At 38.8% G+C, this 15958-nt stretch overlaps 1 protein-coding gene across 3 annotated transcripts; it reads left to right on the top strand.

Annotated features, from left to right (window-relative positions):
- The first annotated feature begins 69 nt into the window (after positions 1–69).
- Positions 70–13799, top strand: per1a (period circadian clock 1a). 3 transcript variants are annotated; one of them, XM_084104417.1, is made up of 20 exons: positions 70–221; positions 2046–2504; positions 3246–3499; positions 3584–3705; positions 3795–3996; positions 5661–5855; positions 6586–6664; positions 6755–6861; positions 6954–7107; positions 7305–7548; positions 8255–8363; positions 8453–8591; positions 8771–8889; positions 9071–9241; positions 9362–9679; positions 9769–10724; positions 10826–11015; positions 11208–11391; positions 11985–12135; positions 12485–13799. In XM_084104417.1, exons 2-20 carry the CDS (start codon positions 2200–2202, stop codon positions 12683–12685), a joined length of 4200 nt encoding a protein of 1399 aa, XP_083960543.1. In that variant the 5' UTR covers positions 70–221; positions 2046–2199; the 3' UTR covers positions 12686–13799. The 3 variants fall into 3 exon arrangements, with proteins under 3 accessions (XP_083960543.1, XP_083960542.1, XP_083960541.1); XM_084104416.1 differs by having other exon boundaries at positions 8450–8591; positions 9074–9241; XM_084104415.1 differs by having other exon boundaries at positions 8450–8591.
- The last annotated feature ends 2159 nt before the right edge of the window (positions 13800–15958 follow it).

Genomic DNA, 15958 nt, shown 5'->3' with positions numbered 1-15958 from the left:
GGGGTTTATGCACAGTAGGCGGAGTTATGGCAATCTAGTAGCCAACGAAAGATTGTTTAGGGAGTTGCTGGTAACACGTGAAATTTGTTCCCAAAACAAGAATGATAGTGGTGTCAGCACACGGGTTCTGTACTGTACTGAACTACTGTGTTGCACTGGCGTCATTCGGATACAAGCTCTGAAAAGCAGCTTAAACTTCAATTCGGAAATACTTTAACAAGGTAAGAAAAGCTACGTGTTGTCATAATAATTTTGCTTATTGTGTTGATAGTCTTGGATGTGTATAAGTGTCAGTTTAATCTATATTTGATGAAGAAAAACGTTTAACCCTTAAACATTTAATAGGCCTATTATTGACATTTCCTGATGGCACTGTGGATCTCTGATCATTGGTAAAAAAAAAATATAAAAAAAAAAAAAAAAAAAATATATATATATATATATATATATATATATATATGGTTATTTTGGAATGCTCTTGGGATTACCATTGTATATAAGGTCATTTGACTTCATTATTTTTCAGCATATTTTAATAACTAACTTGATTGTCTGTTTCAAATATGTAGTAGCCTATAGGCTATGTATGGTTTTAATGTGCTTGACTGTATCAAAATATTTCTCATTTCCAATCAGTGTTTATATGATGTCAGGTTATTCCACAGGTCTACAGGTAGAGGACTCACATTCAAATAATATTAAATCTGTTAAGGAAAGATAAGGAGTCTCAAAAAGATAACTCTGATAACTTTAAATATTGTATTTAACAATTACTCCACCCATATAATAAAGTTGTATTTATAGCGCCTTTTCCAAAAAGGTTAGGCTACTTCATTATGCATGATGCACAGAAGTGATACTTGTCAGGGTAAGGAAAAACTGGTGAGAACAGGAAAACAATACGTAAAGATGGGGAAACTACTAATATTTAAGTTTCATGCTGAATAGTTCAACTCAGACACATGCATCTTGCCACACATCCTGTGTTTTTAGGTCACACTCTTTCATCTTTTTTATACAGAAGTGAATGTGTTATATAATTGTTTAGCTACTAGTGATTTTAATTATTATTTACAACAATATGTTTCCATGGTATATTTAAAATCATTTTTATTATAGCCTTTAAACAAATCCTAACACTTTAATTTAGACTTATAAATGATAATCAGTGAGAAAATCACTATTTCATATTAATTAGAAACATATGAAATCAAATGTATTAAATATTTATTTACAAATTAAAATGAATTTTAAACTAAAAACCTCTTATATTTACATTTAGGATACACAGTGTTGGCAATAAAAATAGTTTCTGCATGATCCAGAGAAAGAAAAGAGAGCTATAAACACTTCTTAGGTTAAGGTTAATATATATATGAACATAAATATGCATTTAACCCCTTTCCACGCAACTAAAGCCACAAGTCTGCTCCTACTTCATTTCAAATCTGAGGATGTTATCTGTAAAGCTAGGAATTTTATTAAACATTTTCTAAGACCATGTCATGTGTGTTTTTAGAGAGGGCTAATAAAAAAAAGATTGCTCCCTTGCAGTGTGTTGTCTATGTCTGGTGTGGCAAACTTTCCCATTCATGTTTCTATTGTTCTCACTCGACAAACCTTTCACACCTCTGCCGGGTATGAGACTTGATCTTTATTATTCTTTTGCTTTTATTTAGAGGCTATTAGCCTTTATTCTGGCATTATGGCTTTCCCATCCACATCGCTTTGATCCCAATATACATTTATCCACCTGTTATAAATAGTCTTTCTAGAAAACAAAACAAAACTTTTCTTATGAACTTGCGTGGAATTCTTTTGACAGAACACACATGTGCAATATAGGCTACTATGTATATGTACAGTACATGTAAGAAGTTAAAGTTCAGTAAAGTGAATATTTCATTGACTATCCACCAAGGGGTTCAATGCTGAAGACCTTGTTTTTATTCACTGTTCTCTGTGTTCTTCTTGAAATCAAAGTTGAAATTCATATCTCTTAGTGTTCCGTTGATGCTTATCCTGTTTTTATTGTTTCCCACCAGATGGTTTACAACTTTATGATCTATTATGTGGATACATCCAGGACTAGGGCAGCAGATATTTAGGATAACCTAGGAGTTCACATGCCCTGCTTTTTCAGAAATTCCTTGCAGATGCACAAAACAGATGTTATATATATAATTATTCTGCTTCATTATGAGTAATGACAACTTCCAAACACCTGTGAGCTGTACCACTAGTACAGGGACGGGAAGAACACATAAGGATGAAAGGGAAACCCACGGTAATGCTTCTCCCGGAATGACTGACAGCCAGTCCGTCCGCCCCGGGATGGACATCCTAACAGTGCCTCAGCTAACACACTCGGACGACACTGATGCCCATTCCAGCGGGAATGACTCGACCGAGAGGGAGAGCGAAGGACACATGGGGCGAGAAACATCCACCTGCAGCTCTCACAATGGCAAGGGTTCAACCACAGAGACTACAGAAAGCAAGAGGTATGTGATATTTAAATCAATTGATCAGTTTATTCAAAATGACTTTTATATGGTAGGCAGATGGTTAAAGGAATATTTTAAGTTGAAAATTGATTTCTATTTCAAGTAAATGCTGGCTATTGAACTTTCTATTCATCAAAGAAGTTTCCACAAAACATTAAGCAGCACAACTGCTTTCAGCATTGATAATAATATGAAATGTTTCTTGAGCAGCAAATCAACATATTCAAATGATTTCTGAAGGATCATGTGACACTGAAGACTGGAGTAATGATGCTGAAAATTCAGCTTTGCCAATTAGAAAACAGTTATTTTAAAATGTAATTAGATTCCACAATATTACTGTTTTTACTGTATTTTTGAACAAATAAATGTCTACCGCAAACATTGAACAGTGGGTGTATGTATATACCGATAAAATAGCTTGAATGCCTTTGCAAAGTCACTTTATATATGTGTCTTAGCCAAATGTACAAGTGTAAACCTGTGTTACTTCTCTTTAAACCACTTTAGTCAGAAAAGAGATAAAAACTGTGGAGAGGAGGATTCATATATGAATAGCTCACACATTCAGTTTAATAAGCTAATTGCAGCATTTAGGTTTGTCTTGGTACAGTTTGTTCCTAGAAAATCGGTCGAGGCACAAGGATGCTACGCTCAGGGCAGAATTAAATCATTTATATCAACTTTAGGTTTTAAAAATACTGGCTAATTTCCCTCATTAAAAATGTCTCTCCTCAGCTCAAATGGAAACAGTCCCTCCCCTCCTAGCAGCTCGGTGTCGTTCAGTGTTTTGAGCGGCAGCTCGGAGCAGGATCAGCCGACCTCCCTATCGGCCAGCGGTGACCAGGCGGCCCGGCTGCAGACCCAGAGAGAGCTGCTGAAGGCCCTGCGCGAGCTAAAGGTCCGCATGCCGGCGGAACGGCACAGGAAGGGCCGATCTAGCACCCTAGCCTCCCTGCAGTATGCGCTTAGCTGTGTCAAGCAAGTGAGAGGTGAGTAAGAAAACAAAAACTTAAATTGCTTTTCCTTGTTCTGGAATGTGTGCCAATGAAAGGGTGTGTTGTGACCTTCTGTAGCTAATCAAGAGTACTACCATCAGTGGAGTGTGGAAGAGAGCCATGGTTGTTGTTTGGACCTGTCGTCGTTCACTATTGAAGAGCTAGACAACATCACATCAGAGTACACCCTTCAAAACACGGTATGACTGGACAGGAGGTTACCTCATACACATCAGGCTGTGACCCTTTAGAAGAATCTAATGAACTTCTTTTCTCTATTCCATCCTAGGACACGTTCTCTGTGGCGGTGTCGTTCCTCTCTGGGAAAGTTGTGTACATCACATCCCAGGCGGCCTCTCTGCTGCGCTGTAAACCCGAGAGGCTTCAGGGGGCTCTGTTTTCGGAGCTGCTCGCACCTCAGGACGTCAGCACCTTTTACAGCAGCACCGCTCCCAGCCGCCTGCCGGCGTGGTCCTCCTGCACGGGCACCAGTATGTCAAAGTTTTTTGACTGTACGAATATAGTGACAAAGCAGAGTGCGTAGAAACTTTTGTAAATCAGTTACAGACAGTGCTTCATTTGTAAACGAATAATTGCCTGATCAAAAACAACATTGAAAAGGCACTCTGACCGACACTTACCATACATCTTCAGATTTCCCCGAACGTACAATGACCTCACTAAACGGTGGTAGCACAACTAAATAAGAGCATCATTCACAAGTTTCTGCATGGCCCTAACTACAGCTTATTTTATTATTCTGTCACGTATTTAGCTACGTTGAGACCAAATGTCATTCAGTTGATCAGTGATATTCTCTCTCACCAACAACGTCGTCGCCTCTTTGATTTCTGACTAATCTAACGCCCATTGCTCGTGTCTCCCGCTATGCTGATTAGTATTAGTAGAATTGTCCAGGGGTGCAGTTCCATCTTCTCATTATCTCTTTTGATCAGAAACACCATCAGCTTTACTCCCGGATATGAAAAATGAATACTGTCTTTTTGACATTTTAGCGATATTATCTTATTTTTAACTGAACTCTGTCTTACACATCGGATCGTTAAAAAAAAAATAAAAAATCCCGAAATGCAAAAATCCAAAATCAGACATTTTCCGGAACAGGATTCAGCAGGATCTGACTCAAATTAAGCACTGGTTACACATAGTTGTATTCACTACAATGCACATGTTTTTTGTCCCAATCAGCCAATACTGTTAATATTGGCACACTTTTAAAATAAATTTAAGGGTGTGCATTTTTGAGTCATGTGCTGCGTCCGAATATGCCTACTTCCATACTATACTGTGGGTAAAAAACAGTGTGTGAGCCGAGTAGTATGTCTGAATCCAAAGTATTCATAAAACAGTAGGCATAAAACAGTAGGCGAAAAATACCCAAATTACCTACTACATCCATTCATACTACAGACATTCGTACTATATAGAACATATTTAACAGTCGCAAAGTAAGTTTCAAACCAAATGCAGTACCTTCTATACAGTATGTGATTTCAGGCGCAGCACAATATAGTGTTATATAGGAATAATACTGAAATCCAATTGGTACAATATCGTGTCCCACAAAGGTGTATTTTAAAGGTGCAGTATGTAATTTCTATATTGGTAACAGAAAATAATAACAGGTCTCCAGAAATACTACACCCCCACCCTTCCTCTTCCAACCAGGTATTCCTGCCCTGATGCGGGCAAACATCGCTAGTCCAGGATGCTGACCAGGATTATTATCATTAACTAAAACTAAAACCATAAAAACATTTGCGTTACTTAAAATAAAATAAACATTAACTGAAATAAAATAAAATATTACTTATTTTAAATCATCTAGTTGCCTAGGCAACATTTGTTATTTTCATTTAGTTTAACTTGAAGTACTAAAATATCTCAAACTAAAACTGATATAAAAAACAATAAAATGACAAAAACGACAAAATGACTAAATATATATAAACAAAAAGATTCAAAATATTAAAAACTATCAGCATATCAAAGATACTAAAACAACACTGCTGCTGACACAGATGGCAGTAGCTCAGAAATTAAGCATCAATAATTTTAAACAGCATGTTCTGATTGGCTGTAATTTTTGACACTGGGAAAAATTAGTATTTATTAAAGCTCCATTTTCGTACAGCCTCACAGGTGGACTGTGCCGAGGAAAAGTCAATGTTTTGTCGGATCAGCAGAGGTAGGGACAGTGACGGTAATGAAGTGAAGTATTACCCCTTCCGTCTCACGCCATATCAGCTAACCCTGAGGGACTCCGACACATCCCAACCTGAGCCCTGCTGCCTCCTCATCGCTGAGAGAGTTCACTCTGGCTACGAGGGTAAGACACTGTCAATGTCAAATACACTACCATTCAGAAGTTTGGGGTCAGTAAGGTTTAAAAAAAATTAAGGAAATTAATGCTTTTATTCAGCAAGGACAAGTAAAGACATTTATAATGCTACAAAAGATTTCTATTTCAAATAAATGCTGGTCTTTTGAACTTCCTATTCATCAAAGAATCCTGAAAAAAATGTATCATGGTTTTTACAAAAATATTAAGCAGCACAACTGTTATCAACATTGATAATAAGAAGAAATGTGTCTTAAGCACCAGCTCAGCATATTATAATGATTTCTGAAGGATCATATGACACTGAAAATTCAGTTTTACCATCACAGGAATAAACTAGATTTTAAAATATATTCAAATAGAAATTGTAATAATCTTTTACAATATTTACTGTATTTTTTATTAAATAAATGGAGTCTTGAAATCTTACAGACCTCAAACTTTTGAATGGTTGTGTACTTACTGTGTGGAACCCAATCTCACTGTTATGAAAGCTTAAGCTTAAGTTTAACACTTAAATACACTACGCATGTTGATGAGAAACTGGTCTGATAGATTATAATAGCTTTAAACATTCAAAATGTGTTTCTGTAATTACTTGTCAAATGCCCTTAATTGAAAAATCACCCTTACTGTATGTACATAATACACAAATAATCACACGTGTTCTCTGTTGTTTTGTGTCTGTTCTTATATTTTTCTGTTTTTCACATGACAGCACCTCGTATCCCAGCAGATAAGAGAATTTTTACCACCAGTCACACTCCAAACTGTCTCTTCCAAGAGATTGATGAAAGGTTCGCATTTTGCCTAGAGCTATCTCATATTTTTTCCCACCCATGTCTCTTTTAAACAGTTACAAAAACCTCCTCCTCTCTCATTTGCAGGGCAGTGCCGTTACTTGGTTACATGCCTCAGGACTTGGTTGGGAAACCGGTGCTTATTTACTTGCATCCAGAAGACAGACTCCTTATGGTTGCCATTCACAAGAAAAGTGAGTCGGTCATTCTAGACGCAGACACAATTCAGTGGTGAATATTTGTGCAGCGGAATTCTTTGATCTTGTTTTCGTCCTTTCTTCATCAGTTATCCAGTTTGCAGGGCAGCCATTTGACCACTCGCCCCTGCGTATGCGTGCTCAAAGTGGGGAGTACCTGACCCTCGACACTAGCTGGTCATCCTTCATCAACCCCTGGAGCAGGAAGGTGGCTTTCATAGTGGGACGCCACAAAGTTCGAACGTAAGTGGCTGCACAGTTTTTCTCCTTAAATCATACAGCACTAAAGGAAAAATCAACGTCCCAGCAACTACATAGCAACGCCCTTGCAACCCCTCTGGCATGATGATAGTATGTTCTGCATGGGCATGCACTCATACGAGGTAATCTACTGTTAAGTGGTTTCACAAAGCTTGTCTACCATCACTTCCTTTCTGTAGGAGTCCATTGAACGAGGACGTGTTCACTGCCCCGGAAGGTGGGGAGGTGAGAACCATGTCCCCAGATGTGCCACAGCTGAACGAGTTGATCCACAGGTTCCTGGTGCAGCCCATTCATGCCGGCAGCTCACAGGGGTACGGCAGCCTGGGCAGCAGCGGCTCACACGAGCACCAGCAAGGTGCCACTTCCTCCTCTGAGAGTAACGGACATGCTTCCGAGGACCAGATGAAGCCCAGGAAACCAGTGAGAATGTTTATCATTATCAATCCAGACATACACGTTACAGCATTTAACATTACATAATGAAATACACTACACTACCATACACTACCACCGTTCACAAGGTTGGGGTCTGTACAATTTTTATAATGTTTTTGAAAGTAATCTTTTATGATCACCAAGGCTGATCAAAAATACAGTAAACTGTACAGTAAAAACAGTAATATTGTGAAATATTATTACAATTTAATAATGTATTAATGTATTTTTCTCCTGTAATGCCAAAGCTGAATTTCCATTATCATTCTAATATTGTTCTAATAATCATTCTAATATGCTTATTTAGTGCTCAAGAAACAAAATTATCAATTTTGAAAACAGTTGTGCTGTTTAATATATTTGTGAAAACCATGATACATTCTTTTCTGGATTGTTTGATTATTAGAAAGTTCAAAAGCATTCATTTGAAATAGAAAACATTTGTATCATTATAAATGTCTTTCTCTTTTTGATCAATTTAATGTGTCCTTGTTGAATTAAAGTATTCATTACTTAAAAAAAAAAAAAATCTTACTGACCTCAAACCTTTGAATGGTAGTGTACATGTTTATCCCCAAAATTATTTGGACTTGTGAAATTCCTTATAATTTTCACTTGTATGAATGTTATTATAAACCCTTGTATGGAATGCGCCATGTCAACCTTCTTTTCCTCATTTATTTATTTCTAGATGACGTTTGAGCAGATTTGTAAAGACATACACATGGTAAAGGCCAGCGGACAGCAAGTCTTCATTGAATCCCGTAACCGACCGCCAGCTCTCAAACAGGGTAGCTTAGGTAAACATTGCGAATATGTCAAATAATAATGACCTGACTTCATCTCTTTAGTCTGAGGTCACGACATGATTGCTGTCATATTTCAGAAGCACTGGCAAAGGCAGCAGACACAGCAGAGGCCTCTGCTAGAGAAGGTCTGGCAGGTTTAGCACTGTCAAGTCCACCTAGGAAGGAGCTGCCCACCATCTACTCATACCAGCAGATCAACTGTCTGGACAGCATCATACGGTGATTTTCTCACTTATGTTTCTGCTTGTACCAGGATTTGGGGATTTGTTTTGTGTGAATTTATTTTTATTTCTCCAATTTTATCTTATTTGAAGAGACAAAAGATGTTTTATAGGTTTATGTTTGAAGTTTGTTTATTGGATATGTAGTGGTCTCATGTTTTTCACTGTGTTGTTCAGATATCTGGAGAGCTTTAATGTCCCTGGCACAGTGAAGAGGAAGTGTGGCTCATCTTCCTATACAACCTCTTCTACTTCTGACGATGATAAACAAAGGGAAGAAGCTGGAGCAACCGAAGGTGAGTAATGGATTGCTAAAGGGTAATGGGATATTTACCCAAAACATCCTATAAGTATTCAGAAAGTCAGGGACGGAGAGGAAGACTATACAATCGATCACTATTTGAATTCTTTCAGTGTCAACTGATGTCTGTGAATGTTCTCTGTGTAGCTGAAGTTCACTCTTCTCTTGTGACATAGCAGAGACTCTTGTGGTGACCGAGGGGTCAAAGGTTGTCCCTGCAGCACCAGGACACCCCCTAACCCCTCTGGCTCTGCACTGTAAGGCAGAAAGCGTTGTGTCTGCCACTTCCCAGTGCAGTTTCAGCAGCACCATCGTTCACGTTGGTGATAAGAAGCCACCTGAATCGGGTATGAACACTTTTTTTCCAGTCTATTCTTGTCACCGCCCTATACATGGTTTGTCTTATATTTCATTAAATGTCAGACTGTGCAAAAGCAAGCAATCTCCTCTGTTCGATCTACATCCAGACATTGTTATGATGGAGGAGCCACCAACCACCCCAACACCTTCCACGTTATCTCCACCCTCTGCTGTTGCCTCTGCCATGCCTGTGAACCCTCAGCAGACCCCGTCCCCCACTGCTGCTGTTCCCGAGAAAGAAAAGGAGAAGGAGAGAAGAGGTGGAGGAAGTGCAGGAAAGGGCCTCACGAAGGCGATGTTATCCACACACACCCAACAAGAAGAACAAGCCTTCCTCAACCGTTTTAGAGACATCAGTCAGCTGCGGATTGTCCAACCCAGCGAGCCACCACAGCGCAGAAGCACGTCTACACCTGGGACAAAAGGTAACAGCATTGTATAGTTGTTAATAGGTTGCATTTGTCTGTCTGACTTCCTTTACTTACGCCCTTATTATTTGGCTTGTTCTGTCTAGGAGTGAATAGCTCCCAGAACTATCCTTCTGTAGATAACAGCAACAGTCGTCAGCATGGCAGAGGTGGGAAAAAACGGAAACACCAAATAGAAGACAGCATTCCGGACATTCCCTCCCTCTCTGGATCTAGCCCCTATAGAGGATCTATTCCTGCAGCAATAAGATCCGACTTCCCCTCAATCCAGCACTCTTCCACATCTTGGCAACCATCTGTGGCATCGCAGACCAGTGGTGCTCCCGTGATGACCTCCGTTCCTCCAGGCTACATGCCCATGTTTCCCATTTCGTCGCCTTTCTTGATGCCCCAGATGGGAACGGATCATTCATTGCAAACAGGAGTTCCTAGGTTCCCCATGCAAGGCTTTCCTCCAGTGATGCCACCAGTCACCTTTATGATGCCCAACTATATTTTTCCACAACTTGGTAATCCAGGACCACAGTTGAACCCAGCCAACTTGCAGTTCAGTGGGCAACTGCCTGCCCAGATGAACCCCTTGGGCCAGTTCCCTTGCTCTTTTGTTCAAATGAACCCGGGTGTACCATCGTTTAATCCTGCAGTAGGGCAGTTACATCCATTGGGCTCTCAAATGAATCCCACTATGCCTACAGTGATTCCCCAGCAGTTCTACAACCCAAATCCCCCGTTCATTTTCCCCAACTCTCCATCAATGCCAGCCGGAAATGCCAACACTACACTACATGGACAGTCTCGTTCCAGCACACCCCAGTCCACCGGGCAACAGGCTGGCGAGAGAGAAGGGACCGGATCCCCTCTTTTTCAGTCCCGATGCTCCTCCCCACTCAATCTTCTACAACTTGAGGAATTGCCAAGCAACGGAACAGATGCTACGCTACAGACTCCACCCCCAGGAGTAGGCGCAACACAAGTAGGTGGGACTGTGGTGCCGAATTCCTGCAATCGCAGCAACACCAAAGATGCCAAACCAAATAACAGCGTAAGAATTAAGAAACTTAATTAAGAAATTAAGAAACGTTTTAAATTCATTTGTTTTTAATTACCTTGCTTCTTGGCTAACTTTGAGTTAACTTCTTTTAGCATGAAGTCAATGAGTCAAACCAGGACTCCATGTCGACCTCCAGTGACATGCTGGACCTACTGCTGCAAGAGGACTCCCGCTCAGGAACTGGCTCCGCCGCCTCAGGCTCTGGGTCTTCAGGGTCTGGGTCTGGGTCTGGGTCATTTGCCTCTGGATCAAATGGGTGTAGCACATCTGGAAGTGGCACTAGTGAGTAATTTACTCATGTATGCTTCATTCTTAAAGTTATAGATCACCCAAACTCACCAATACTCACCCTCATGTCTTTACAAACCTGTATGACTTTTCTTCTGTGATGGAACAAAAATGAAGACATTTTTAAGAATTGTACTGGTTTCTCTTTTCCATGCAGTTACAATTTATTTATTTATTTTATCTCAGGGAGCAGTAATACAAGCAAGTACTTTGGAAGCATTGACTCGTCAGAGAATGATCACACTCATAAACCAGCATCTGGGGATCTGGGAGGGGAGCAGTTCATAAATTTTGTCCTTCAGGACCCCATCTGGCTCCTCATGGCCAACACAGATGACAAGGTTATGATGACATACCAGATTCCCATCAAGTAAGGCCATTTTTACTAAAGTTACTTCCAAACCTGTTCTTACAACTTTGTCTGTTATATATCTTGATTAGCTGGTTCTGGTGTATTTATTTTAGGTTAAAAAAAAAAGGTCCTTAAAGGGTTAGTTCACCCAAAAATTAAAATTCTGTCATTAATTACTCCACCCTCATGTCGTTCCAAACCCGTAACTACTGTAGTCACATGGACTACTTTAACTATGTCTTTACCACCTTTCTGGGCCTTGAAAGTTGCAATGACGTTGTTGCTGTCAATGGAGGGACAGAAAGCTCTCAGATTTTATCAAAAATATCTTCATTTGTGTTCCGAAGATGAACGAAGGTCTTACGGGTTTGGAACGACATGAGGGTGAGTAATTAATGACAGAATTAAAATTTTTGGGTGAACTAACCCTTTAATTATGAGTTTTGTTACTATAATTACAAAGCAAATTTGGTGAGAATAAAATTGACTCACTGGGCAATTTCATATTTTTCTACCTTTTTCACTCCTTGACACAGATTTTTTTTACTATAAAGTGTAGCTTAAACTCTGCCAGAAGATTATTACATTCATTTGAATGTGTATGTGTACAGAGACAGAGACTCAGTACTGAAAGAAGACAGAGACGCCCTGAAAGCTGTTCAGAACCATCAGCCTCACTTTACTGAAGAGCAGAAGAAAGAGTTAACGCAGGTCCACCCCTGGATTCAAACGGGCTGCCTACCAAAAGCCATCAACATTACAGTGAGTAGTTCTTAACAAAAATGACGCAAAGTCTGTACCAACATTTTGCTGCTTTCTAGTTCTGGCCAGATTCTGATGCAGTTCTCACTGCATGTATCTTTCACAAATGAGGTAATTACCCAGAATGCCTTGCAACAGGCTCATTCAACATTTTAATTCAAGATGGTGGACGAAGGAAATGTCAACTCTAAATATATATTGTTCTGAAGTACTGAAAAATTGAAGAAGAAAAAAAAGACATTTACCCAACATTTGTGTGGTAGTGCATTTTTCTGCCTTTTAGAGTGTTAGCTTAGCAACATGCTAACATATTTAACGTCTCTAATGTGCTTAACACTTTTCTTCACAGTCTTGCACAGGATGTGCAACTCCCCCAGATTTCTTGACTCCTCCATTTGAATTGGAATTTCATGAGATGGATCTCAGCATGGTTTTGAGAGAAGAGGCCAAACAACAAGATAAACTTATCACTGCAGAAACAGCCTTTCCCTTGAGCCCCCCTTCATCTGATTGTGAACAGATAGACAATCAGGCCAGCACGAGCACGTAGGAGTGGGCCATGGAGGAGGTGGAAGTGACATAATCAGCGAAAGTGAAGAGGGATTACAGACTGCTGGACAGTGATTGGTTGTGTTGCTGCCTCATAGACTTTTAGGACCAAGTTGAATTTGGACCAAGCTGAAAGTGTGAAAGATTTATGAACTTTTATCCTCTCAGATGATGTCAGTTCAATCAGTATATCAATCTGAACAATAGAGAGAAGAAGGGAAAGACTTCCTTTAATTTTTATAGCTTAAAAGGAATATGTTTTGAGATGTTAACCTGTTGCACGTGGTGAATGTTAGAGCATTGTTGCACTATATTCTGCTTCCAGGTAATTATTCATGAGCCTGCCTGGACTTATCCTATGACAGGCGCTGTTTCAGAATTATTCATGACACCATGTGACCTTTTCCTATTACAGGCAGTTCTTCAAACCATGAGTTATTGAGTTTATAGAATTATGAACAGTTGGACCAGGAATTTACTGATTTCACATAAGTTTGAAATAAGACTGATATTCATAGCCCTTTTTACAGACACTGTGTATCAATTCTCAAACCGTTCTGAATGATTCCCAGGAATTATGGCACCGAAACGCAAACTATTTTGGTTGAAAAGAGGGATGATAGGCCAGAAACATTCTCTAACCAAGTTGCCAATGCATTGCAAGTCCATTGTCCCGTTATACGATATTTACCTGCAAATGTCCGTTTATATATTGCGGTTCAGAATTGCAATCTTAGACAGTCAAAATACAATAACACACAAAATTAAGTTTGCTTAGCTAAAAGCATTTGCACTCACATCACCAGTCCATCACAAACAAAAAAATTTACTGGTAGTGTTAAAGATTTATTTATTTGTTCATATTCAAACAACTGGATATGGTTTACAAAACAATGTATTTGAAGGTGCTTTTGATACTATTAAGTCCATAAAATGTAAATTAATGGATTTTGAATAGAGATGTATTTACTTCTAAAAGCCTCGCGGATGAGCTTGTCAATCCCTTTGTTTCACTAGGTGGTCCATAAGCACAAGAATAGTCTATGTGTACCTTTTTTTTGCATCCAATGTCTTGTTCAGTTCCTCAAAAAATGCAGGACTCTATTATATATATATATATAAAAAAAATATAATAATTTGAATTTTGAAGACAGCTATTTCCCTCGTTTTCTGTTTCCCTCAGATTTGTCAGCGAGGGTTTTTCAAAAGCTTTTCTGTGAAAGCAGACAGGCCCAATCAGTTTACATGCAGTACAGTTCTGTTTAAAGTTTCTGTTAAATGTGCAGGAATTGTAAATTGATTTTGTACATTTGCCAAGTCCTTGATTAAATTTTTTTTACTCAAACATGCTTGAAAATGGTATTTTTCTACTTTTAAACTAAATAAATACATGTTATGTTTTTAGTCATCTGATTTGACCATCTGATGTTTTTATTATTATTTTAATTTATTTATTTATTTTGGTAACATGACTGAATTGATCTTCGTAGCCACTAGAGGGCGCATTGTAACATATCTGGTAACATCCACAATTGTCTCTTCAAGCTTTGCTTTGAATTATCTTCACCCAAATCAAATATTTCCAAGATTTTGACTCCTCTTTCATTTTCCAAAGGAAAACTGTTTTCACAGACCAACTGAAATATGTGTCTAAGGTGACATAAGGAGAAAGCATTCAACTTTCCCTGTCTACTTTTTAAAGCTTAAATCTGTAGTTTTCTCCAGCTCAAGAATGCAGTTCAGACGGTCTCATGGCTCTCGTCTCCATATCTCCAGATTAGCAAAACTGACAGGTTACTGTAAGCTCTCCTTGTTGATCTCTATGAATATTTACATAGAACTCTCTGAAAAACCTGAGATATAGAGAAGCAATGAGCTGTTTGTTGTTGACTTTGTGTGATAGAAGGTTTCATGTTCAAACCATAATGAGAGAGGAGATGTCTGTAGTGGCATGATACATTCCAACAAGCTGTTTGTGTATAATGTGGGATGGCAGTGCTGCATTGCAGTTCTGTTTCATTCATATCCACTCTTTTTAACTGATTTTTAATATAATGAATTTCATGAATTACATGACATATGTTAAAGAAAATGATCACCCATTAATGTCATTTGATCACCCTCATGTCATTCCAAACTTGTTTTCTTTCTTCCATTAAACACATAAGGAGATATTCTGAAGAATGTTCATGCTGTTCTTTTCCTTTAAGAGCTGGTGAGCTGTCAAGCTCAAAAAAGCACCCTAATGCCGGGGACGCTAGTGATAAATACTTGCCTCGGGAACGAGATTTATAGATTATCATGACAGAATATGCTAATCAGTGACTAGAAGATAACACATAAGCTACATAAATTCATCAACTGTTGCATTCTACATGTTGTCACTTCTTCTTGAGTCTCTCCATCATTAAACATAAACATTGACATTTCTAGTGCACGTCTGTGTGAGGTAAAAGGACACCAGCTCTTGAAGCTCCGCCACCTGTGCTGAGAACAGCAGCTCATTTGCATTTAAAGGGACACACACAAAAACGGTGCGTTTTTGCTCACCCTCAAAAAGTGACAACTTTAACATGCTATATACAAATATCTGTGGGGTATTTTAAGCTAAAACTTCACATACACACTCTGGGGACATCAGAGACTTATTTTACATCTTGTGAAAGGGGCATTATACCACCCCTTTAAAGGTCCCGTTCTTCGTGATCCCATGTTTCAAACTTTAGTTAGTGTGTAATGTTGCTGTTAGAGCATAAATAATATCTGTAAAATTATAAAGCTCAAAGTTCAATGCCAAGCGAGATATTTTATTTAACAGAAGTCGCCTACATCGAACGGCCCGTTTGGACTACATCCCTCTACTTCCTTCTTTAATGACGTCACTAGAACCGTTTTTTTACTAACCTCCGCCCACAGGAATGCTCCCTCAACTCTACCGAAATTCGTTTATGTACTTGCGCACTTCTTATAACTTACTGTGTTTACTCAGCTCTTACGGTGATTTTCTGAAGTAAAACTGACGCTTCATCTTTTGTGTGATGTACAATAAACTTTATTAAACTCATCAGTATATGTTTGATCATCATTCAGACAGCAGACTTGTAGGCTATTAATAAATAATGGATACATACAAGCAGATGACAAATACGTTATAATAACCGTAATTAAACTACTAAACTATACCTGTTTCATCTCTATACAGCACTCTGACTCTGTAGGCATTATTGTCTGACTCGAAATTAACACCGTTACTGAGAGTTTCTGATATTATCAT

Source organism: Abramis brama, assembly GCF_963993115.1.
Source record: "Abramis brama genome assembly, chromosome: 25".
Taxonomy (NCBI): domain Eukaryota; kingdom Metazoa; phylum Chordata; class Actinopteri; order Cypriniformes; family Leuciscidae; genus Abramis; species Abramis brama.
The sequence above is the reverse complement of the archived record's forward strand: the minus strand, read 5'-3'. Positions and strand labels throughout refer to the sequence as shown.

Coding starts and splice junctions, on each gene's coding strand:
- per1a (XM_084104415.1), top strand. CDS start 2,200: ATGAGTAATGACAACTTCCAAACACCTGTGAGCTGTACCACTAGTACA. Junction 2,505..3,245: donor GAGACTACAGAAAGCAAGAG/GTATGTGATATT, acceptor GTCTCTCCTCAG/CTCAAATGGAAACAGTCCCT. Junction 6,862..6,953: donor GGTTGCCATTCACAAGAAAA/GTGAGTCGGTCA, acceptor TTTCTTCATCAG/TTATCCAGTTTGCAGGGCAG.